Raw genomic sequence first — 25,768 nt, 5'->3', positions numbered from 1 at the left:
AGCCTACGCATTTTATAGCAACTCGCAGTAAACGCGCAGAGCCTATATATTTTATACGTTTTGTATATTTTATATATTTTATACATTTTACACATTTTATATATTTTATATTTTGTATATTTTATATTCCTATATAACTATATAAAATGTAAAGCTATTTATTAAGTAATTAAGATAAGGGGGATACCCTTTACAAAGGCTCTAAATTATTAATTAGTGGTATTCCTAATAATCTACTAGCTATATACCGATTTCCTAACTAGGCCTAGTGCCTACCTGCCTGCCTACCTACCTATCTATCTATCTATCTGTACCTACCTATATCTACCTGCCTATGCCTACTGTCTATGCCTACTATCTATACCTACCTATCTATGCCTACTGTCTGTGCCTACCTATCTGTACCTACCTATCTATGCTACCTGTTTATGCCTACCTATCTATACCTACCGTCTATGCCTACCATCTGTGCCTCCTATCTGTGCTACTGTCTATGCCTACCTATCTGTAATTTGGGGGAAAGGTTGGCCCGATTAAAGGCTCCGCCTGATTTAATTAATCGATTAATTGTATTAATTTGAATCGTTCTCTACGGCCGTTTGCTGGCTGTATATTTGAACGGTGGTTGTCTAGCTCTAGCGATGGTTGACGGTCGTCTGGTTCTGGCGACGGTTGACGGTCGTCTGGTTCTGGCGANGGTCCTCAGCTGGCTGCCGTTCTGGTGCCTCCCTAGGTAGGGAGGATATAAGGAAGGAAGGGTAAAAAATAAGGTGGCTACCTAGGTATATAGATAAGGGGTATACTTGGCAGAGGCACGTGTAGAGGCTATTGGGAATATAGCGGGGACCTGATGCAAAGCTTCGTGTAGAGCCTCCGTATGTCGCGTAAAGCCTCATATAGAGCCTCTGTATGTAGAGCTTCGTGTAGAGCTTCGTGCAGAGCTTTGTGTAGAGCCTCCGTATGTAGAGCTTCGCGCAAAGCCTCGTGCAGAGCCTCTGTACGTAGAGCTTCGTGTAGAGCCTTGTGTAGAGCTTCGTGCAGAGCTTCGTGTAGAGCCTCATGCAGAGCCTTGTGCAAAGCTTTGTATAGAGCTTTGTGTAGAGCCTCGCGCAAAGCTTCGTGCAGAGCTTTGTGTAGAGCTTCGTGCAGAGCTTCGTGTAGAGCTTCGTGCAGAGCCTCGTGTAGAGCTTCGTGCAGAGCCTCGTACAGAGCCTCTGTACGCAGAGCTTCGTATAGAGCCTCGTGTCTCGTGCCGTGCCTCTGCATACGCAGCAGGTTCGTATAGAGCCTTCGTGTCAGTAGACCTCGTTCAAAGCTTTAGTAGGATACGCTTTGTGCTAGAGCTTCGTTCCAGAGCTTCTTGTAGAGCTTCGTGCCTAGGGCCTCGTGTAGAGCTTCGCTGTGGAGCTTCGTAGTAGGAGCTTCGTTGTCAGAGCCTCAGTGTAGAGCTTCGTGCAGCGCCTCGTAGCAGAGCCTCTTATACGCAGTGCTTCGTATAGAGCTTCGTGGCAGAGCTTCGTTAGCGGAGGCTTTTTCTGTGTAGAGCTTGGTTTGCAAAGCTACTCGTGTCAGAGTCTTGGTGCAAAGCTTCGTGTATATGTTCGTGCATATCTCGTGTTGAGCTTGGTGCAGAGCTTTCGTGTAGTGCTGTCTTGCAGATCTTCGTGTAGATGCTTCCGTGCAGAGCCATTGTGTAGATGCTTCGATGCATATTCCTTGTATAGAGCCTCCTAATTTTAATCGAGCTGAAGCTCTTGTGACTAAGATCTTCGTAGCCTAGCTTCGTGCAGAGCTTCGTGGTTAGAGTTATTGTTCAGAGCCTCGTGCAGAGCTTCGTGCATATCTTCTTGCAGAGCTTGCTGTAGAGCTTTGTGCAGAGCCTTCGTGCGGGGTTCGTGCAGGGCTTTGTGTATCAGAGCTTTGTGCATGAGACCTTCGTGCTCAGAGTCTTTTTGGTGTCGATTTTCGTGTACGTGCTTTCTAGTATTTTTGTTGCGTATTTTGTTGCAGCCAAATTTTATGGTCTACTTAAACGGGTTGCAATTTTGCGGGGACTTTATGTGGGTTTTAGACCTATTCGTATTGTCGACAAATCGCTGTCAGTTGCCGTAATTATATTCTGCTAGATCGCGACTTTATGCAGGTTTTGCAGACCCCGGTTTTACGACACTCTGCGTACCTAACTGTGCTCTTAATTAAAATTTTCTGATGCTTCGAGTTGCACGCTAGTTACCTTTGCTATCTACGTATCCTTAGTTAATCTATCTAATAAGCCTTCCTATATTAAGCATGTTATATATAGCCCTACTTAATAGCGTCACTATGTATGTGATATTAAAGAAGAATTTAAAGACTGTTGGGTTACATAAGGGGGATATTACGTAGCTACGGTTGCGTAGATAAGTATAATAATTTGTTCTATTTTCTTCTTTTAAGAAGTCTGGGTTAGGAACTTAAGGTTCCTCAGCACGCTAGTGCGCGCGGCGGCAATTATAATGCAACTTTGCCGTATATAAAACGGCATACTTTAGCTATAAGTATAAAACGGTAATAACCTAACCTTATATAGTATGGGGAGCATTTCTGCCTTTATATCCCAATAAATACTATAGCAACTCTTCTTTTATGGTTTGCTATCTTTATACTGATTATACCGCTTAACTAGTAAAATGAAAATAAAAGAATTTTATAATTACTACGAGTTGCTATTGTAATGCGGATATTAGTCTCGCTTATTCTAAAGTTTGCCTTTTAGTACGTGGTACTTTCTTGCTTATAAGTTATGGGGTAGGTATTTTATTAGTAGGGGGCCGCTAAGGCGCTAGCGGTAAGGCGAGCTAATAGCGATTTTTTATCCTAGGGATGGAAAATCCTTATATAGCTAGTTTAAGTTAGTAAGGTTTGTTTTGTAGAATTTTAACTAATTAGACAACTTTAACTGCTAGTTAAAGTTCCCTAAGATATGCTTAAGACCTTATATAACTAAGAAATTTCTAGGGACTCCTTTTAACCTAACCTTTAAACTTAATAATATTATAGAGTATTTATATTATTAAACGGTCTTTAGTGCCTTATTTAGGTTCGCCTTTATTATTATATCTGCTAGGTTATCTTAGCTATTAATTTATTAAATCTTAAAGAGTTCTTAACGCTTATAGGATTGCTAAAGTGCCATAATATTAATTATAAGGCGCTTCTCCTTTATAGTACTAAGCTTAACTAAATACTTATAGAGGGAAAATAAATCGGTGTATATAATTATAGGGATAACGGGAAGTTCGAGTTAATCTATAATTATCTTTAGGGTAGTTCTAATTGCAATTGCTATATTAACTCTGCTAACTATTTTATATATCTCTAACGCCAAAACACTTTAGGTAACGCGCTTACTCTTAGTTAAGCTCTAATAAATAAGATTGCTATAGATTATGAAGTTATTCTCTCTAGTAAATTTATTCGCAATAATAATCTTATATCCTAACTAGGAGCTAAAATCTTTATTATTTATAAACGATCTATTAATAAATATAAAGAGCTTAGTAGTAGGAAGATTAATAAGCACGTAGAGTAGTCCCCAATTAAGATAGTTTATTTGCTAGAAAAGACGTTTATTTAGGGCAAGAATATTATCCTTAGTTAGTTTCTGGTATTAGGCGGTAATGGAGAGATTAAATAAAGCCTTGGGTTAATAGATAGAAGCAATATAAGCTCCGCGAGCACGTTACTCTATATATCCTTGCTTTAGGGAATTAACGTTAATAACGTTAATCTTCTTACCTTAACCCTTCTAGCGCAAAGCAATAGAATCCTTGTTTAGGGAGAGGATGCATCTATTAAAGAGTAATAGTGTTATTAAGTTAAGCTTTTCCTTTAGCTTTGCTATAAGATTTACCTTTACTAGCTTATCCTCTTTAAGAGCTAAGAATTAGTTGTCTCCTAAGATAATTATATTATTAGTTTATATACCAACAATTCTAAATAGGGTTCCTGTGGTTGTAATAAGGAAGTAGGGATTAAATATAGAAGTAGTTATTAAAAGCTTCTCTTTATAGTGCTTACTATAGGTAGCCCACCAGTGAGTTCCTGCCTCTGCAATTTTATATAATGGCTTAAGTATAACTATGATTGTATCTTTAGGATACTAGTAGCGAATTTACTCTGGAAGGTATACTAATATTAAGCGCTAAAGGTGCGTCTCTGATTGGGTGTAGGCTTAAGTAATATCTCGTAAATAAACTGCTATTTTATTCTTTATTAAGGAGGGAGCTAATATAATAATAACTCGCTAACTAGCTCGTTAAATTATAGGAGATTGTATAAGAATTATCTCTTTACTATTATTGTTGTAACCTTAGATAATAAGCCTTAATTTCTTAAATGGGGCGTTAGTAGCTTTACCCTTAATCTTATTAACCATTCTTAACTTAAAGATGCGAACTCCATCGAACTTGGTAGGGTTATATTTCTCGAATTTAAAGACTCCTCTTGCGATAAGACCGTTGATCTCCTGCTTATTAGATACTTAGAAAGGAGCTTCTAGGGTTATAATATAACCTTCCTTTTAGAGCTGTTTTGCGAGCTTAAAGTTAGCCTTCTCTTTAGCTATTATAAAGGCTATTAATAACTTAACTTTATTCTTAATGGCGGCAATAAATTGTTCTTTAAAATTAATAAGGTGTTAGCAATTTTATAATCCCTTTGGGCGACCTCTACCGCGTCGTAATTGTGGCATATCTACTATAATTATATCGGGATTGTAGTCGCCTTCTAGAGCATATTAATCGTAGTTCTCTTCTAGGGCATCTTCTAAGGCATCCTATAAAGGCTTGGAATTGTTATCTTTGTAGTAAGGCTTAATAACAGTTAAACGGAATTAGGTGGGTCCGTAAGGCATTATCCTCCCCTTTTACGCTATACGCGTACTTTAGACTGGAGTGGCAGATCGAGCGCAGTTAAGGTATTTAGGCCATTTCTTATTCCTAGTATATTATTGACCTGGCGTATAGCATAGAGGCGTTATACCTCCTTTATTGCCTTGCGAATCGCCTTAGCTTATTATATAATGGAGGGAAATAGTAGAGAATTGTTAGTTATTTGTAGGTAGGCGCTAAAGACTAGTAATATAGGTATAAGTCCATCCGGGCCAGCGGAATTATTAATAGCTTTAACAGCCATTTATAAGGTAAATTCTTCGCTAGTATCTTTTAGTTCTAAAGAGATAATCTTATATACGTGGCGTAATGGCGTATAATATTGCTCTACTTTTTTAATACTATTATATGCCTTAACAGGGACTTCCTTAACCTCAATTACTATTGCCTTTATTTATTGTCGGAACTCTATAGATAAAAAGTTCTTTCTTACGTTGTGGACGATTTAATTAGGGGGTCCTAGGTAGACATTAATCTAATATAACTAAAGGGTATCCTATGCGTTCTTAGCTAATATATCCTTTAAGAATCGTGCGGCTTAGAAGGAGGTTAAGAAGTTAACAACTTAGAGTACTAGCTTGCCGCTAAGGTATATAACGTCAATAATAATACAGAAGTTAAAGTTATAGTTATCTTTAAGGGTGAACTTAAATTGGCCAGGGGACCTTTAGTTTATTTAGTAGTGGTAGTAGTATTTTATAAGATGCTTAATTGCCTTAACCTTAACTTTATAGCCTACTCGCTAAAGAACCCTAAGCAATTGGTGAACTAATAGGTAACTAAAACGACGGTGTAGTTGGCGTAACTCTAACTTAGTTAAATGGCTCTAAGCAACACTCTTTTCTAGTTATTAAAGGAGCAGCTAAGGGTAACCCTACTTACGTATAATAGGCACCCGATTATCTCCCTATATAAGTATATTCTTAAGGTTATTAAGCTTAACGCCTAGTTTGTCTATATCTCTAATATAAAATAAAAATAGGGTATTTGTGGGAATAACGTAAAAAGTAATGTACCCTAAGGGGGTTTAAACCCTAATTATGCTAAGAGAGATTGTAGTACCTTTGCTAAAATTAATTGTGTGTTAGCCTGCCGTTAAATAGTTAATCTAAATAGAGCTATTAAGCTGCTAAAGGGCTCGAACTTAAGGTTCTCCTACTATANATACTCCTGCGGCTCTAGTATCCGGTATAATACNATANAAGACGTTTGCTNAGTATCTGTCGTTAAAGGAAAACGNNGAGCTCTCCTTTGGCTTNTTAAAGATATCTAANTTCGTAATAAAATGGAGCGTAGATTAGTTATTAAAAACAGCGATGGTTTATATACTATTTACCTTACCATACTTAGTAAAGTATTGGTTAGGTAAGTAGTCCTTAATTTTTATATCTATAAGGAGCTATTTAGTTTTATTAACCTTACCCTTAAGATCTTTTACGCCTTTATATTAAACCAGGAAGCTTTAAAAGTAGGCTATAGTAGCCTTATAATTTCTAACGTTTCTTATACTTTAATGGAACTTATTATATGCCTCTTTTCGCTTATTAAGGGAGTGTCTAGTTAACTAGCAATTTAGCTTCTTATAAATATAGCACTTCTTTTAGCAATTACTTTAAAATAAACCTCTATAAGGACCTCTATAATTACCTTATAGTCGACGTTAATTATACCCTTTACCGTATTCCCTACTACGGCCGCTATATATTTAATTAGTCTAGTTATAATTATATTAGTTAGGAACGCTTAGTTAGGTAGGGCTTTTAGTATAGAGCTATTAAGATTCTTATATTTATATTACAGTACCTACAGCGGAGCATAGCTTGGTATATACTCCTTTAAACATGTCTATAGGTTTATATAGCGCCAAGTTGCACTTAGGAACGCTATAGTATACTAAAATAACCTAGTCCCTTAGGCTGTTCTTATTTTAGTAAGTTTTAGTAAGTCCGCGTTAGATTTTCTAGAGTTTATTAAAGAGTAGTTAAAGGCACTCTAGGCAAGTTATTATTGGGTTAGAAGCGATAACTCTTTAGAATATAGTCTCCCGCCATTCGGATATATAGAGTTAGCGGTTTTTATTGGTTTTAAAGTAGGCTCTAGTAAGCTAAAGTATTACATTAAAGCTATAGTTTTTACCTGCAATATAGTTATAATAGAACATTGCCGCCCGTCCCTTTAATATAATAGAGAAAGCATAATAGAACTAATAGCGTTAAATTTTAACCTTATTATAGCAGTTATAAAAGACCTATAGTTTTACTCCGAGCATATCGTACAATTCTCCTCTAAACTTCTTCTCTTTATCTAAATATACCTTTATTAAATTTATAACTTCTTAAAATAGAGGCTTATTAATTGGCTAGGATAGAGGAGTTAGAGGTAGTAGAGGTAGAGAAAGAGCACCTTTAGGTGGAAGAGTACCTTTAGGTAGGAGAGTAGCGTTTTAGGGGTTTCGTTCCGAATTAAAGTTGCCTTCTAAAGAATATAGGTTAGTTTTAGGTTTCCGTAGTTAACGTATAATCTTAGCTTCCGTCTATATTAGTTCTTCTATACTAGTAAGAACGGCGTAAATATTACTAATAATTAGGTTACCGTCTTTAGTAATATACACCCTATTCCTTTAAAGGGAGTCTTAAAAATTCTAAATAATATTAACATTGCTAAGTGCCTAGATGTCGGCGGTCTATCCTATAAAATCCTCCCTAAAGTATTCCCATAACTATAAATCGGCGTAATAGCTATCTTAGTAGAATAGAATATAGTATAAAAAAAAGCCGTTAACTTATTTTATAGTATAGGTTATTATATTAAAGGTAAATGCGTCCCAATCTTTATTAATAAGTTTCGCGTATATAGCTACCCCTAGTAGTAAGAAGTCTCTCTAGTTGTTTGGAGTAGCCATAGTTATATCTTTAGAGGAAGGGAATATTGGTGATATAGGAATTGTTATTTAGTACGCGTTTATAATATATATTTGCGATTATAGGGCTTAGGACTAGTTCTAGCCTTAAATCGCGAAGACTTATAAAGTGTATTATTCTGCGTAATAGACGCAAGAATCTATAATCTAGGGAAGGCTTAAGACTAGTTTTAGCCTTTAGATCCTTAGATTTATGGAAAAGTTCTATTTAAGGTTTAGGACCAGTTCTAACCTTAAAAGACAGCTTCCCTTAGCACGAGTAGCACTAGTATAGTAGCTCGTCTCTTCTTAGTGAATACCTAGCTATTCTATAGCATAACTATAAAGTTAACCACTAATTAGTGTTGGTTATATAAGGGGGATATCACGTAGCTATGGTTCGTAGATAGTATAATAATTGTTCTATTTTCTTCTTTAAGAAAGGGGTGAGGAACTTAAGGTTCCTCACCACGCTAGTGCCGCGGCGGCACGTGATGGCAACTTGCCGCACGTAACGGCAACTTGCTACACGTGACGGCAATATGCCTCATATAGTGACCATTTGCCTTTATTCCCAACAAAGACTTTATTAATGTAAAGCCTATATTAATCTAAGGAATAGCGCTTAATTAGTTGCTTAATCTAACATATTATAGTAACTAACTACGACTCTCTTAGATGGCGATTAATATACTATCTATACCCTCTATATTAGTAGAGGCAGAGCGAATCATTTTAGGTGCTTGGTAAATAATATTATAGGACCGTATATTACTAGGAAGTATAAATATTAAGCGTACGGAGTGTTTAAAGAGCTAACTACATAGTAATATTACAGCAGGTAGTAAAATAGTGGCTGTATAGTTAATAGATAAGGTCTTACTAGACTATGGAGGATTATTAAAGTAGTTAACGACTATTACACTAAGCCAAAGGTTATAATATTTGGAAGTAGCTATAAAAGATCAATCGTCCTTTAAAGCTCCGTGCCTAATTTAATTAATTTAGAGCCTAAATTTAACCTAAAATACGTGCTAAGGCTCTGTATAAGACCTACCTAGGTTTAATATTTAATATAATATTAATACTAAAAGCGCGTTCAATATAAATATCAATGCACCCTTATATTGATATTAAATATTAATTAAAACACTGGAACCTAAATATTAATAAACCCCCTAAGCTCTTATCCCGCAATCTTAGACTCCAGAAGGCCGGTCCTTTGCCGCCTTATTCCCTTCAAACCCCTTCGCGGCCCCTTATCCGACCCCTCTACCCCCCCTAACCCCCTCCACCGCCATCTCATGCGCCACCCGCTCATCCCCCAATATCTCCTGCGGTGGCGCCTGATACCGATAAACCGCCCCCGCATCCCCCTCCACACGCTCCTTCTCCGCCCCCAGCTCCACCGGCGCCCTCTCCGCGCCCCTATCTCTCCTCCACCACCACCACAACAACACCGCAAGCCCCGCCACCGCCGCTATCCCCCCAACAGCTGCCCCAATCCCGATCCCAGCCTTCGCGCCAGTGCTAAGTCCGCTCGCTACTGCGGAAGCAGAAGGGCTGGTGGTTGGAGAGGGCGCGGCGGTGCAGGCGGCGGTGTTATGTGCGTTCAACGAAACGAGGTAGCTTTGCGCGGGGGCGGGGAGCGCAGTGTACCATGCCGGCGTCGTATATTGCGGGCCGAAGGGGGTGTTATGCAGGAAGCACTGGGCGGCGGGGTCGGTGATGGCAGAGGAGGGGACGCCGGTTAAGATGATGGCGAGGATGGAGTTGGAGTCTGCCGGCTGGGTTGGGGTGGCTGAGGTGGAGGGGGTGGAGGATGGGGTTGAGGAGGCTTGTGTGGTAGATGAGGCGGTGGCAGCGGAGGAGCTGACGACGGGAACGGTGATATTTACGTAGTGGCTGTACCAGCTGTTCTCGTTGTTTGTGGAGTCGTAGAGTTCGAGGAAGAAGGCGGGGGTTTTGGCGAGGTTGAGGCCGCCGGTTGAGACGGTCCAGTTGTAGGCTTGCACGTAGTCTGTTAGCTCCCCTGTACGAGCGAAGATGGTCAGTAATCGATCTTCCATCTGGATATACAGAACTAGGCTGAGAATGGCAAATCTAGGTAGATGTGGCAATTGACCAACTCACCCGGACTCGTGATGGTGGTGGAAATGTCGCCAGGCGCATCCTGCCATGCGGTCAGAGACGGGCTCTTAATGCTCGCTGACCAGCGTAGCTCTTGCACTGAGCCCAGCTCCCAGACTTGGTTCGCAGAATAGACACCAGTCGTGCCCATGGGCGGTGGGTTAACCCATGGGTTTGTAGACATCCTGACAAGGCAGAAGAAATAGAAATACTACAATAGAGAAGAGAAACAAACAGGTTTTCACGTCATGAAATGGTGGCTGACATTTCAATAATAGAAGACACGAGGGAAGGGACTAGGACAACTAAAGAACGTCCCCACCGACGGGGGCAGTGGGTCCTTATCCCGCTGCTTTTAGGGGCTTCGTATACGAGACATCCCTGCTTCCGCTCCTGCAATTCATCCCTTGGTCTGGCAAGAATTCAAGGACTTTTCGTATATGCACGCCTCTTAAGCCAATCTAGAGGCTCTCTACTGTAAAGAGCTTGGTGTTGAAGCCTCTGGTCAGTGCGATTGCTCGGCGGCAAGGGTGCTGGCGCCTCATTGACACTTCGATATTGCGGTAAACAGCAGCGATGTGGCCAGGAAGCCTCTAATATTTGGTGTAGTTTATTAAAAAGCTTTTAATATTGTCGCCGCCTATTTAATCATCGAATTGTCAGTAAAATATTGTCCTTATACCGCCTAAAAAGAGTCGTGTATTTTTAGCTCTTAAGCCTCCAAAGCCTCTAAAAGCACCTTAAGCCTAGGAGTCCTATTTATAATCCTTTTAAGTGACGCAGTATATACACAATAGCTTATTAGCAGTAGCTATACAGCAGAGAGTAGAGGCTTAGCCAAGTAGCTAGATAGAGGATATTAAGGACAAATTAGGAGCTGTTTTTGAAGCCTATAGCAAGACTACTAAGGGTAAGGCAAATAAGGTAGATAAGACTAAATTACGGGAGCTATTAGCTGAAGAAGTTATAGGAATGGGCCTTTCTACTGTTCCTATTTTATAGGAGCCTCTAGCCACTATTCCTAAACTAGATCTTAAAGTTATTAACCTTTTAAATAAGTTAATATTTACTACTTAGTGTATTAATAAGCCTATTAATAGTATTAATATAGATATTAAATCTAATAACTTTTTTAATTAAAATAAGGATAATAAGTGCTCTGCTTACTATATACTAGTAAATTAAATTAATATAATATTTAGTAAATATAGATCTAGATAAAACCTACCAATTTAAGTATTTTTACTATTCTTTAATATTAGTATATTTAAGAAGCTTATAATTAATATAAACCTATATATAGCCTCTTAAAATGCTAGTAAATATTATTAATTAGGATAATATATAGGTAAATAATTATAAGTATAGAAGGAGACCTCTACTAGTAGAGCAACAGGTGCCATTATGATCGCGGCATAGCACGGGTCCGTGTAACTCCCAATTATTTCGACAATATGTTAATGGTGGAGCTTCTTAACCGTTTTTATCTCGTTCTAAAACTGACGAATGTTTTCGCGCATGTTACCAAAAGCGCGCCGGTTAAGACGTTTACGAGCATACTGTAGACCAGTAATTTTGCTTGTTACCTTCTCCACTTGCGCATACCCTCCGTTGCCTAGAAGACTAACTCTTTAAAAGGGATTTTGGAACTGATTGGCAATGCTCACCCTTCTCGCACCTGCCGCCAGTCGACTCCTTTGTGAGTATGCAATATTGAGTCTGGGTAAATGTACGCCGTTGTAACAGGTCCATAGATGTAAGTTCGATTCAGAGAAAGGAAACCCAGTGTCTAATAGGTTGTTGGATATAAACTCACGGAACAAGTTCCAGTTGAGTAGACCAGCGCGTCGCAGGACAATATAAAGGCGAGGAGCGGTGGCCAAAATCCCATTATTGTCCAAAGATCGGATAAGGTCTCTGATCTCCAAGATTTCGTTATCGGAATAGGTGTGAGATCCATTTCCATCCAATAGGGACGTGAAATAGTAATCTAAGCGTTGATTTAAGCTAAGCTTAATGTCACTGTGACTTACACTCATAGAAGTATGTTCTCGAGTTAGGTCTACCTCCGTCCTCTCTAGGCGGAGACTCTGGAAGGCTGTTGCTGCCATCGTGTTTGTTCCACTGCTATTACCACCAAAAACCCCTTTAACATCAGCCATAAGTAGCAATAGGTAGAGACGGGAACCAATGTGCCAATAGAAAAATTGTGGACAGGGGAGTGTGTCCGAAGTCTCGAGAACCTGCAAGTCGTGTCGTTATCAATGCTGCCAAGCTTGCCGCCTAGTGGCTCCTCATGTTGGCCCCCACTGGCACGCTTTTCCTAATCTAAACAAATCCTATCTTGTTTACCTACCTTTTGTGCCCATCCAGATCTTCCGATATAAAATATGCCTATACTAATTATTATCTTTTTGTAATCTCCTCTCTTTTTCTTTCTTTAGAGGAGGGTATTATGTAACTTTTACAATAAATCGTGATATTTACTTGCTGAACACGTGACGAACTCCGTATGATATTATTTTCTTGTCTCAGCATGCTCAGACCACATGGGACGCCGGATAAATCCGGCCCGATGGCACTAAACNAGTTTAGGCCATCTGTCCCTGTGTGGTCTGAGACACTTTNGCAGACGTTTNTAAAGCACGTCGCTAAATCCACATTGCTAATATTACGGATATTCACTTTTTATTATTACAACGAGTTTGGGCAGCTTAAAAAATCCATTAATTATATATTGAGCTCTGGCGAATCAAATGGTCTATATAAAAAGTCTCCCTGCCTTCCCGTTCCTGATATTAATTTTAAAATAGCCGTAATATGGTTTGCCAAAGTGTACAATACGAGAATTCTGCCAAATTTTCCAAGAACTTACAGCCCTCAATTTTTACTGCCCTGCTACTGCCCTACTACTAACCTGCTACTACCCTACTACTGCCCTACTGCTGCCCTACTGCTGCCCTACTGCTACCACTACTGCTATTACTGCTACTGCTGCCATACCGTCCCCTACTCTAGCTGCTTTGGCCACTACTATCTAGGCTACTAGCAACCGTCCTAGCCGTTATNAGTTATATAACTGCGTCCGCTTANACCTTTAGTNTAGAGCTTTTTTATTGGTTATATAGCAGATCTCGTAAGTTTTAAACTGGCTAAGTTAGAAGGGTTGGCGTGGCTGGTTACAACTGGAGCAATAGCACGGAGGCTACTGCGGAGACTGCGGAGACCGCTACGGAGATTGCTGCGGAGATTGCTGTGGAGATTGCTGCNGAGGCTGTTGCGGAGGCTATTGCGGAGGCTGTTGCGGAGGCTGTTGCGGAGGCTGTTGCGAAGGCTGTTGCGGAGGCTGCTGTGGAGGCTGTTGCAGAGGTTACTGTAGAGGCTGCTGCCGAGGTTGCTGTTGGGCCTGCTTCTTCTCCTTCTGCCTATTGTAATACTATTTATAGCTNGTTNATCTGTCACGGCTACGATGCTACTGTTGCTAGAGAAGTGGTGTAAAACTACCACGTAACGCTTATGGATATTAATAAAGACCATTTGTATGTTAAATACGTGCGCCCAACGTCTTGAATTTGAATTCTAGTCGCATTAGATGCACTAGTACACAATGCAGATGTCCTAGATATCTACCGTTCGATCGAAAGCTTAAGAAGACTAGTTCCTGCTAGATGAAATAGGGGTTTCTTTCACGCCTTTTAGATGCACCTATGGCTGGCAGTTGGTTCTGGAAAATCTATCGATTAGAGAGCTGATAAAGGTGACTCTAATGCAGGTATTGACAGGATAATAGATGTGGCGGTTACTTACATTAATTTCGTTAAAGTTGATGATTTGCCTTATACAAATAAAGCGGCTTGGCTTCTAAAAGCTTGCCAAAGTGGCTTAGACTAAGAAACAGATCGATCGATCGAATAGGTTAGCTTGCGGATATTCGATTATCCGCGCAGCGGATATTCATCGGTTTCTTGGTCTGAGCATGCTGAGTCAAATTATTTTCTGGACATAACGTGTCACCCCCCAGCGCTCGCTAAAGGGGGGGTGAAGCTGGTCATGAACACCAATTGTATGTACATACTTATTTAATGTTCTTCCTACCGGACCCTTTTCTGATAACCCTGTCTCTTCGGCAGTTGTTTCACTCTACACAACATGAACCCTCCAGATGTTCTACCCCAGCCATCGAGCTTCGTCACCTACTCCTTCGCAACCACCACCCCACCACCGTCTACGGGCTCGACCTATCCCCCGTCCCACCCCTCCGCGCCTACCCCCTAAACCTCGAGTTCATCCAAGGCGACTTCAAAGGGCTCGTCCGTCCCGCCGCCGACGAACCCCCGGAACCCGCGCCTCGCGCCCGCCTCCTTCGGTCTCGTTTTCAGCCGCCTCCTCATCCTCGGCATGACGGATTGGCAGCGCTACGTCGATGCCGTCGCCTCGCTGCCCGAACCGGGCGGGTACGCAGAACTGCACGACGCGTGCTATGTCTGGCATCGCGCCTCGCCGCCGGAAACATTCCCCCCGCATGACGTCCCGGTGTCTGATTCCAGCTCCTTCTCTGCCACTTCCTCCCACTTCCCCTCCCCCCTCCCCTAACGGTGATGGTGATAGTGACGACCACCACAACCACGACCACGACCATGACGACGACTTACAGCCTGACCTCCACGTCAATACCGCTACTGACCTAACCCACCACCAACCCCCCTAGACCCGCTCCCTCAACGCCGCCATGCGCGCCAAGGGCATGGATCCCGCCTGCGGCGCCAATATCACAACATACATGCAGCGCGCGGGCCTTGTCGACGTGCGGGTGCGATGGTATGTATGGTCGCATGGCGTGTTGGGGGGGGGGTTTGCCGGCGGAGGCGCGGGGGTTTGGGGCGTACTCGGGACGGTATGGGGGGTTTTTTATAGGGGGGTTTGGGGAAGTTGAGGGCGGTGGGGGACGGGGAGAGTAGGGCAGGGGGATGGAGGGGATGTTTGTAAAGGGGGAGAGCGTTTGGTTTTTGGTTTACATTGTGGGACGGAAGCCTGGGTAGGGGGTTGGTGGGGTGGGGGTAGAAGGGAGAGGAGGGAAGGGGCGAGGAAGGGAGGCACCATGTGTTGGTCGGTTTTGGGCCATGGTAGAGATTAGATTGGCAGTTATCAGACTTGCAAGTGGGTGGAGTTAGATCCATGAAGTAAAAGCTCTATAGAATGCATGTGGAGTAGCAACTCCGGAAATTGTGTGTATGATTGCTGTTTAGTAACCTGTAGTTGCTCTGTAGTTCTAAAAGCATGCCTAACGCCTGAAAATACATAAATCAATTTGATATGTCTTCTAAAATCCCTCGTTACTGTTTGATAACAAGACCTAAACTGGCGCCCTTACAGTCTATAGCTCCATCATCTTTTCGAATCCTTCGTCTTCGCAACCCACTGGGCGAGGATAAACGATGCCAAGCTTATACCGTAGCCGGCAATCGTGAACCACACCATCCCACGTTTAACCGATAGCCCAACACTTATGGCGAGGGATACCGCAAGTACAAGGTTAATTAGGGCTAAGGCAGTCCAGGATATAACAAAGTCTTCCTGGATCCATAGACCCCAACCGGCCACAGCACGACGGCAGGATGGGTCTGGCACTAGTTTTGAGCGTATCCTTTTGGGTATTGATTCAAAAACCCAAGATGCCGGTGGTGGGGAAATTTCTATCTCGAAACCGCAGTCAAGCGGGGAGGGTAGAGCATGTAGTTCTAATTCAGTAGGCGCTGGCGGTGGCTGCTTAGAAGAAGAAACAAACGATGAACACCATTGCGATATCAACCAAAACCTGGATGGATTTTCACTGGCGTGCGATAGTGTCGAAGCTTTTTTAGATTTGGGGGGCAGGAATACTTTTATAGCTCGAATACTGCGCGCCCAAAATGGTTTTGGGTTTGATAGTGATGCTTCTGTAGTCGGCAGAATGGGTTCAGAGCCATATGAACAGTTGATATCGATTGTTGAACGTGGTTCCGATTGACCTAGGGACTTTGAGGATTTCGCTTCTTTAGCCAGATGCCAAAGATACATGAGAAATTCGGGAAGTGTATCCAACCCGATGTCCTCCTGATTCAAATACTCCCAGTCAGGTTCGCTAGCAGCATCTGGCAGTTCCCACTTCTCGCAACGGGTCACAACTTCTTGGGAAATCTTGAGATTTTGAATTTTACGAACATGAAACTGCTAAAATTAGCGTTACTGACTTCAATAGATCAAAGTGCTTTACTTGCCTTAACTAAGTGGATTTTTGTAACGTCTCTCATATTCAACGGCCACAAATTCTTAGGCCGCTGTTTCTCGTATAATCTCTGGATCTCCTGAAAGAGGTCATTATCCCCTCTCCTTTCTAACACGCAAGTATGCTCTAGCTTATAATCACCACGTTTTTGCGGGAAACAGGTAAGAATCCATCTTTTGTATGGTATCTTTTGATCTGCCGATTTGCGTAGGCGAATATCATTTATGGTTTCAGCATTTTTACGCGTGTGAGAAATACTTTCTCTAGTCGATACTCTCTCGATCCGTCCAAGGAATAGATGTGAAGATGAGTTCTTAGGACTGTATGTCGCTGGAGCAGGATTTCCAACCGCACAGTCCTCAAGGCCCGAGTGCCGCCCAGCGGCTCTTCCTGAAGGTGTAGGTTTTCTTAGGATCTCATTAAACATTATAGCGAAAAAGGAAATATCCGTTTGCGACTGCTTGAGATCTAGGAAGAATCGACGACCACATTTCTATAAAGCCGTTAGTAATAAAATTAAAAGTGTTTCTGGAAACTACAGACGCATTTCCAACTCAGCCGAACAGTTCCTGGATTTAAACCATCACCTCTTGACCCGAAAAGCAATAGAAGCCTTTCCAGCTTACTCGGGGGAAGAAGTAATACTGATCGACCTTGCCAAATTCGTCGTTCCCGCTGGCTCAGTAGATACAGTTTTGGTAGTGTGTAAAATAGAAATAAATGAAAAACTACCAACATCATAATATGGCCGTTCTCTAGGTAATAGAAAACGCCCAATCCTGAATTAATCATCATCGCCAGGTTTAGAAGTAGAAATAGATATCTAGCCAGGAAATATATCACAGATAAAAGGGAGGCCCAGGCTTTAACGTCGGCCAGGTTCTCAAGATGCAGTTTATACATTTTAAACTGTCGCAAAAGGATCAATATCAGAGAGCCTATAATCAAACAGGTGACGTGGGAGATTAACATATGCAATTTCTGTGTTTTGTGGGATCCTGATGGGCTGGAAATTTTCCGGTACATGGTACCTGTAAGGGAGAGGGAAAATGCCCCAATTTGAGCTATATGATTAAAATTTATTAAATTTGGAAAGTAGTCCAAGGCCAAACCGTATGCATCATTTGAAGTATCCCCGTCACACTCAATAGGGCTTCTGCGACGGGGAATGTATGGTATTATAGACCGTTCCGTTGATGAAGAACTTGCGAAAAGATAATTATGTTGGAGATAGTCATGGTAAGTGGCAAGTAAAGCTGCGTCAGATTGCTTAACTTCCCAGATTTCGTTGCTCTTATCCAAGTAGACGTTTTTATGAAAAATCGGCCGAGCGTCGGTGCCACGAAATCCAAGTCCCTCGATCTGTGGTTTGTTAGGTCCGCTTTGAGCGGTACTCGCGAACGCTGCCATACCTTTACAAAAGCCAGATAGCGTCCTTTGCCAGAAAGAGGCGGAACATACTCGCCCTCCAAAGAGACATTTTCATGTCCAAGCACCAGTCGAAGCATTTCGAATAACTCCGCATCACTAGTATATGGAGTTATTGCAATGTTTGTTGCTCGTAATTTGGGAACTGCTGTGCCAGCATCCAATTGGAATGCAATGATGTATTCGAAACTATCAGAACGTGAACATCCGCGAGGGTATATAATTCTTGCATTTGTATCTTTCTTTGAGACAAATTAGATTTTTAGAATTTTTAGCTGAGAATCTAAGAACATACACTAAAGTTTGATGCCTCTCCACTTGCTGTAGTGGGTGCTGAAGAACGTGACGGTGGTAGAGGTTTAGATTGTTTGGCTCCACCTCTAGATATGACCAAACGGGATCTGATGACTGCCAGAACCTTCTCGAGATAGAAATTGAAATTTTGTAAAATTAAGGCTGCTTGGGCAAGGGAGTTGTCGAGCCACCCCAAAATTTTAAGCAAAGCTCCTAAAATGTCGTTGGATTCTTGAGACGGGGGTGGAATATTAACCGTGATATGGCCATTGTAAAAGTACTCGGTGCTCATGATAGCAGTTCTGATGAAAAATGAAGCCTTCCTGGGGAATGAAAGGGAAGGCTGCGCTCTTAAATATTCAAAATCCCGGTTGCGCGAGGCTGAAATAAACTAACCAATTATGGCGTTCGATGTATGGGAGCCTCGCTAATGGCGCCCAATGAGCGAAAGAAACACTCTGAGACAGTATGCAGAGTATCCCTTCGTGTGTCACACATGCAACCTTACTGAAAGGTAGCGCCGCACTTCAAAACTTACGCATACCCATCTTTCTACAAAAAACAATCGATTTTCCAACTCTCAAGACCCAATTCCTGCTGTCTAGCGAGCTAGAGGTGGATTTATTCGCCTTTTGACACCCTTTTTCCTAAGAGAAATTTTTTCTTAGGGGTGGTCCTAGCTTATAAGCGAAATAGGCAGGACAGGGATAGGAACACTAAAACTACAAAATAGACTTTTCCTAGGCTTTTCTTCTAATAAAGAAAAAGCCTAATAAAATGGGGGGTGTAGGTACTTTTTCTATATCTCCTTTAGTTAGATTTTCCTTAGTAAGAGAAGGATTGCCTTTTCTGGCTTTTTTGCTAGTAAAAGCCTAATAAGTTATTTTTTTTAGTAGTTTTTTCTACTTCTAATAGAGAAGAAAATAACTACTATAGTCTTTTTTTACCTAGTTTTTCTACTACCTTTTAGTCTAATTTCCCCAGAAACTCTCTAGTAGGGTTAGTAAGGAAAAAGGATATAGAAGGATAGTAAAAACCAGGAAGGCTTTTACCTAGTTTTTTACCTCTATGCTAGGAGATAAGAGACCTAAGGAGGTTATTATCTACTATAAAAACTAGGAACCCCCCCTATAAGCTATAAGCTATAAGCTATAAGATATAAAATAGTAAAGGCTATAAAGCCTAAAATAAAGCCTTTTATAGAGATAAGTGATAACAAATTCTTATCTACTTCTTCTTCTCTTTTATCTTTTTCTTACCTATTTAGGAAAGACGCAGAAGTAAAAAAAGAAGTAGATAACCCATCTCTAGCTCGTATAAAAGAAAATAAAAGAAAAAGAAACTACCCCCTATTGTCTTTTAAAAAAGATAACTAAAACCTAAAAAGAAATATAGTAAAAGCTAGGTCTAGGATAGCTAGTCTATATTTTCCCCCTCCTTCTCTAAAATAATACCTATAAAAGGCCCTAAAAAGCCTAACCTAGGCCTAGATAAGGCTAGAAGGAGAAAGTAAAGAATAAGTTAAATAAATAAGGGATAACGTATAAAGAATTATAGTAGGAGAAAGTCCTTCTATAAAAGAAAAAGAAATAAAAAAACAGGAGACAGAGATCCTAAAGGGACTAGTAGAAGAAGTAAGAGCCCTCCGTAAGGAGGTAGCCCCTAAAACCTATATAGAACAGCTAAAGAAGGGCCTCTCTTCTTCTACTTATGCTCCTCTACCTTTATTACCTTCTTCTTTCTTTTTTCCTTCTTCTTCTTCTTCTCTACCTCCTACCTCCTCATTTCCCCCTACTAGTAGGGTAGCTACTAGTAGTACTGCTAGTACTACTAGCCCTACCTTTACTAGAGGAAAAAAGAAGTAGCTATAAAAAAGGAGATTAATTCTAGTTATAGACTAAAAGGACCAGCCTTTAGATATCTTCTCTCTATAAAATTAAGTTAATTAACTATTTATATCCAAAGCCCGCGAAGCCCTACTGCACGCGTCCACGTCGCCGCGGGTGGAAACATCATCGGGAAATCATTCCCTATAATGGCTAAGTGCAGAGGCGATAGAGGAGAGCCGTCGCAGCGCGCGCAGCGCGCTAGTGTTGCGACTTTGTAGTGTTGAGCCTGCGACGCGTATATCGCCCTTAACAACACCAGGAGTCCTACTGCCCCTACTTAGGGCTCCTGCCATACCATCTAGGGGGGCCATTAAGGGAAACTGGGATACGAAAACCGCCTAACGTATAACTACCTGGCTCACAGCCAGGCCTAAAACTAGCCTTATTTAGCCAGTTAACGTAGACGCGCCCTAGGCGTATAATAGGATACCCTTAGGCTTACACTAGCTCTAAGACTAAGAGGATATAGTAAGGGCGTAGGGAACCTCTTTTTATAAGAACTTGTTAAGGTTAACGCGTTACAGATACTTTGTACGAAACTTATTAAGGCCCTAAGGCCACCATAAAGAACTTATTAAGGCCTTACCCAGAGAACTTATTAAGGCCCCTCTATAAGGGCCTATCTGGTATCTAGTACACCTAGGTGACTTAGAAGAGGGTCTTAATAGGCGTGGTGCGCGTAACCTAGACGATAGCGACGCGATAGCAACGCGATGGCGACGTAACGGCGACTAGATGGCTTAACAAGGTAAAAACACAGGCAAAGCTCTAGGCAGCAGAAACACAGGCCAGCTTTAACGGCCCTATAGCGTACAACTTAGTCGACTTATAGGTGACTTACAGAAGGGTCTTAATAGGCGTGGTATACGCAACCTAATGCGTATATATATAAGGCGACTTATAGAAGGGTCTTAATAGGTATAGTGTACGTAACCTAATATATATATATAGGGGAGGCTATAGGGAAAACACAGGCCAATCGGACGAGGTCTTAATAGTTAGAAATATAGGCCAGCTTATAAAAGGGGGGGACACAAGCTTAGTTAGTAGGAGAGGGGGGAGTAGGTCGTCTAGTGCGGGACCTAGTATCTCTACGGCCCCTTTCTTGCAAGACACGGTTGGCCTATTATAAGGAGACTCTTATAGGCAACGCAAAATGGGAACCTCCTGCGGGGCGTAGTATATAGTAGCCACTGCTAGCTCTAAGGACCTTACCCCTTAGCTAGGCTCTAACCCTTAGTGCACCTAGTAAGTAGGTAGGATTACGTCCTAGCTAGAGAGACTACTATATAGCTCGAGAGAACAGATGCGCGTATTAGTATATTAATAGACGGAACCATCCGTCTCTAAGGCGGTACGCTAGTAAGATATGCTTAAGGAGTAAACAGGAGTTACTTAGGTAGGAAGGTTTTAGCTAGGCCTAACTATAGAAAGTGCGCCTAAGTCTGCATTATAGGATACAGCTATAACGCCTTTATAGGATTACGCCAGTAGGCGCGTAAGACGGGAGTTGCGACCTCTAAAAATAGTAGCTTATACCCGTGCCGGCGGAAATAATAGAAAAGGTATAAAACTAGAGGCAATGGAAGGCTTCTAAGCTATACAAAAGCGTACTAACTTTAGGAGGAGACTCTTATACAGACTACTAGGGGGTAGACTGGTACTTAGGCTAATAACCCGTTATAAAATATCCAAAAGAATGGTGAAATTCCCTGTATAAGTGGTAGTGGCAGCTAATTGCTTATAGACTAGGACTAAAGCACTAGAAAACTGGGGTAGAGGCTTAAATAAGTAGGTATATTAAACTCTACTATATTACTAGCTAATATATAACTACCTACCTTAAGGCGGTCACCTAGTGGCTTATTAGTTAAAATGTGCTAAATTAGTTTTAGGTTGTAAGGGAAATAGTAATAAAAGGCAAGGGGGCAAGCAGTAGGTGCCCCCTAGTAACTCTATAGTAGTAGAGTAATAGTTTATAATACTAGCGCGTCCGTAAGCTTGTTACGGCAGCAGTAGTTCCTAAAAAGGTTAAACAGTAAGGTAGTAGAGCACTATAGGCGACTTATAGGCGCTAAGTAGGCGAGTCCCAAAAGGCAGGGAGATAGATTATAGGGTTTTCTCATTTTTCTTAAATAGAGTTTTCTCCCTATATGTAAATAAGGAGTAGTCCGCGTGGGCCCAATAGGGATCCAAATCGGACGTTAAGCAATGAATTATTATTATTTATATCCAAATTGCAAATAGAGAAGCTAGTAATAGCTACTATAGCTAAAACTAAAGAAAAGTAGAATATTCTCCTTATAACTATAGAAGAATATAATATAGAGTTTCTAGTTAAATATAAAGAAATCTGGTCTAATTACTTCTCTTTTAAAAGGGAATAAAAACTAGAGCCTTAGGCTTAGGTAGTAGCTTACAGCGTCCCTATCTCCCCTTTTCTAGAAGAAGGAGGCTTTAAACTTCTAAAAGAAGAAATAGAGACCTTTAATCCTATTAGAATACAAAGATTACCTAAATAGATCTTATTTAGGGAAAAGAGATATAATCTATAAATTAGGTTTAGCTTTATAGTTTTTACTATAAAGAATAAGGAGAAAAGATAGGAAATCCTTAAATAAAAGGAAATCCTAATTGCAGGGGTAGCTGCTAAGGTAGTTAAATACCTAAAAGTCTCTCCTACTACATAGTGTACAAGCTGCCAAAAATTTGGCTATATAGGAGATAGATGCTCTACTAAGGCCTATTAATTTTATGCAGCGGTATATTTATCTAAAGACTACTCCTGTACTATTTCATCGGGAAAATATGGTACCCTTTCAATGGCCTTAATGGTTGGTGGTTGACGCAATTGGCGCGCAGTTGAGGTCATTTGGCAACTCGACCGACTAGCCTATATCGTGTTTTTTTGACACGCAGCCTACGCGCAACCTGCCAGCAATCTGCGCATTTAGTAACCATAATTATATTTACCTCTTTTATACTAATAGTATATTTTAAATAAATAAAAGCTACTTTAAAGCTATTTATAAGGCTAGCAAAATAAATAATATTATTTTAGATAATTTAATATAATATAGCGATGATTCTCTTCTACCTATCTACCTATTGACTTACCTACCTGCCTGCATCGCCTACCTGTCTACATTGCCTACCTGTCTGTATCGCCTACCTGTCTGCATCTGCTTGCCTGTCTGCATCTGTTTACCTATCTGTATCTGCCTACCTGTCTGCGTCTGCTTACCTGTCTGTATCTGCCTACCTGTCTGCATTTGCTTGCCTGTCTGCATCTGCTTACCTGTCTGTATCTGCCTACCTGTCTGCATCTGCCTACCCGTTAGCATCTCCCTGTTTGTGCCTACCTGTCTGTGCTACCTTGATTCGATCAATCGATCGAATTGTTTATAGTGTTTGCTGGCTAGTCGTTGTCGTCTGGCTCTGGCGACGGTCGTCTGGTTCTAGCGACGGTCGTCTGGCTCTGGCGACAGTCGTCTGGTTTTGGCGACAGTTGTCTGACTCTGGAGACGGTCGTCTGGTTCTGGCGACGGTCGTCTGGTCCTGGTAACGGTCGTCTGGTTCTGGCGACGGTCGTCTGGTTCTAGCGACAGTTGTCTAGCTCTGGCGATAGTCGTCTGGCTCTGACGACGGTCGTCTGGTTCTGGCGACGGTCGTCTGGTTCTGGTAACGGTCGTCTGGTTCTGGCGACGGTCGTCTAGTTCTAGCGATAGTCATCTAGTTCTAGCAACGGTCCTCTGCTGGCTGCCGTTCTAGTGCCTCCCTAGGTAGGGAGGATGTAAGGAAGGAAGGAAGGGTAAAAAATAAGGCGGCTACATAGGCAGAGACACGTGTAGACGCTATTGGGAATATAGCGGGGACCCGATGCAGAGCTTCGTGCAGAGCCTCTGTACGCAGAGCTTCGTGTAGAGCTTCGTGTAGAGCTTCGTGTAGAGCTTTATGTAGAGCTTTGTGTAGAGCCTTGTACAGAGCCTTATGTAGAGCCTTATGTAGAGCCTCTAAGTAATAAGACTATATAAGATTGTATAAGATTATATTAGATAATATATAATAGTTAAATATATAGCATATAACTTTACCTTAATTGCATGTCAAGAAATATATAGTTACCTTTTAAAGTTGCTAAGTAGGTTAACTACGTGTTAAGGAATATGCAGTTAGCTTTTAAAGTTATTAAGTAAGTTAACTGCGTATTATTTAACTTTTAAATATGTTAAGTTGGTCAATTGCGTATTAAGTTAGTCAATTGCGTGTTGAGTTAGTCAAATTGCATATTAATTACGCGAAACGCGAATATTAAAGTCTACTTAAATCTTATCCTGCGAATATTTTCCCGATGTTATAATATAATAGGTAAACCTTACGAGCATACTACCCCTCTTTACAGCAATTATAAAGAAAAACACTTTGCTAATAGTAAAGACTGCAAGTCTCTTAAAGTAGCTAAACTAGTATATTAATAAGTATAAGCTTAGAAGGTTCTATATAGGAAGAAAAAGAGATCTCTTTAATCTCTAAAGCTAGAGGAGAAATCTCCTTTATATAACACAATGTAGGAAAAAGATAAGAAGTATAGTAAACCCTACTAAAAATAGGATTTAGGAGAAAAATTAATATTATCCTAGTATAAGAACCTAGTACCTAGAAAGATAGATAAAAAGGATCCTACTTCTCTATTCTACATCCTATGTTTAACCTTATTCTTCTTAATAATTTAGCTATTCGCCCTAGAGTAGCTATCTATATAAGGAAAACTAGTTCTAGTGTTCTATAATATAGAAATAGGGAGGATATCTACAAAGATATAGATATTATAGCATTAGAAATCTATAGCCAACTTAAAAGATTTTTATTATTTAATATCTATAATAAGAGACAACTAGATAAAAACTCTAGAACCTAAAGAAATAGTATAAATACTATCTTTAGGGCTATTCTAGAACTAGAACTAGATCTCTCCTTTATACTAATAGAAGACTATAACCTATATTATATATAATAGAACGCATTAGCTAGAAATCTAACTAAAGAGGCTAAAGAACTAGTAGGCTGGCTAGATAAATATAACTACTAGCTACTAAATTTAGATAAATAAGAAGGGACCTTTTTGTAACGTGGCCCGCCTCCACGTCACCATACGGCCAAAAAGACTGAGAGTGCTTGCGAACTTGTCGCAAGCGCGGCGGGACCTAATATATATACTCTTACAATTGCCCTCTCCTCTGCGCGCTCGTCCTCAAGCGCTTGCAGGGATTCCTCTGTGCGCCCGTTCGCGCCATAGGGATCAAACGCCAAGAGTATCACTATATTAGTTAGTCCCCAGTAACGTAAGCGATCGGAATCTCCACCGACGCCTTATCGCATGGATGCGCGTTAGACTGTACTAGAGCGAAGTAACTAATAGGGATCGAACCTATAACACCTGGCCCCAGTAAGTTCGCAAGCATAATTGTAACGTGGCCCGCCTCTACGTCGCCATATAGCTAAAAAGACTGAGAGTGCTTATAAACTTATTGTAAGCGTGGCGGGACCTAATATATATACTCTTACACTTTTATAGATCTAATATAAGGGAAAAGTTTATTATAGACCTAGCCTTCTACTTAGGAAACTTCTAAGAAAATACCTAGGATAATTAGACTATAATAGAAGAAATAAGATCTAACTATAAAATTATAGCCTTCTCCCTATTTACTAGAGAGATATAAAAATACCTAAACTCTCTTATTTGTATTAATTTAATAATATAATTAAGTTATATCTAGGAGCACGAAATACGTATAGTATTATATGCTCTTTTAGATAGTGGTAACTGTTAATTCTATTAAGGTAGACTACGTAGTCTATATACTAACGCGCCTCCCCCTAATTAGTTAGCACCTAAGTAGTTGGTGCACTAAACGCGTAACTACGCGTT

General features: G+C 40.9%; 5 protein-coding genes across 5 annotated transcripts; 1 reads left to right on the top strand and 4 right to left on the bottom strand.

Annotated features, from left to right (window-relative positions):
• Window positions 1-8,864: 8,864 nt before the first annotated feature.
• Window positions 8,865-10,320, bottom strand: K441DRAFT_656432 (uncharacterized protein). The gene is made up of 2 exons (XM_067648006.1): window positions 9,964-10,320; window positions 8,865-9,862 (listed from the first exon to the last, which is right to left on the bottom strand). Exons 1-2 carry the CDS (start codon window positions 10,142-10,144, stop codon window positions 9,090-9,092), a joined length of 954 nt encoding a protein of 317 aa, XP_067506577.1. The 5' UTR covers window positions 10,145-10,320; the 3' UTR covers window positions 8,865-9,089.
• Window positions 10,321-13,987: 3,667 nt separating this feature from the next.
• On the top strand, window positions 13,988-14,607 carry K441DRAFT_29022 (uncharacterized protein). Its single transcript, XM_067640977.1, has one exon. The coding sequence runs from the start codon at window positions 14,043-14,045 to the stop codon at window positions 14,484-14,486; it is 444 nt and encodes a 147-aa protein (XP_067506576.1). The 5' UTR covers window positions 13,988-14,042; the 3' UTR covers window positions 14,487-14,607.
• K441DRAFT_29026 (uncharacterized protein) lies at window positions 14,608-15,301 on the bottom strand. Its single transcript, XM_067640978.1, has one exon. It carries the CDS (start codon window positions 15,135-15,137, stop codon window positions 14,730-14,732), a length of 408 nt encoding a protein of 135 aa, XP_067506575.1. The 5' UTR covers window positions 15,138-15,301; the 3' UTR covers window positions 14,608-14,729.
• Window positions 14,900-18,262, bottom strand: K441DRAFT_656425 (uncharacterized protein). The gene is made up of 5 exons (XM_067648005.1): window positions 17,949-18,262; window positions 17,638-17,895; window positions 16,769-17,587; window positions 16,218-16,718; window positions 14,900-16,167 (listed from the first exon to the last, which is right to left on the bottom strand). The coding sequence occupies exons 1-5, from the start codon at window positions 18,237-18,239 to the stop codon at window positions 15,346-15,348; spliced, it is 2,691 nt and encodes an 896-aa protein (XP_067506574.1). The 5' UTR covers window positions 18,240-18,262; the 3' UTR covers window positions 14,900-15,345.
• Window positions 18,263-24,902: 6,640 nt separating this feature from the next.
• Window positions 24,903-25,328, bottom strand: K441DRAFT_28974 (uncharacterized protein). Its single transcript, XM_067640975.1, has 2 exons — window positions 25,236-25,328; window positions 24,903-25,154 (listed from the first exon to the last, which is right to left on the bottom strand). Coding segments are annotated over exons 1-2 (174 nt in total). The 5' UTR covers window positions 25,237-25,328; the 3' UTR covers window positions 24,903-24,981.
• Between the last annotated feature and the right edge of the window lie 440 nt (window positions 25,329-25,768).

This window comes from Cenococcum geophilum, assembly GCF_001692895.1.
Source record: "Cenococcum geophilum 1.58 unplaced genomic scaffold K441scaffold_11, whole genome shotgun sequence".
Classification (NCBI taxonomy): domain Eukaryota; kingdom Fungi; phylum Ascomycota; class Dothideomycetes; order Gloniales; family Gloniaceae; genus Cenococcum; species Cenococcum geophilum.
This window is presented reverse-complemented; position numbering and strand designations above follow the sequence as displayed.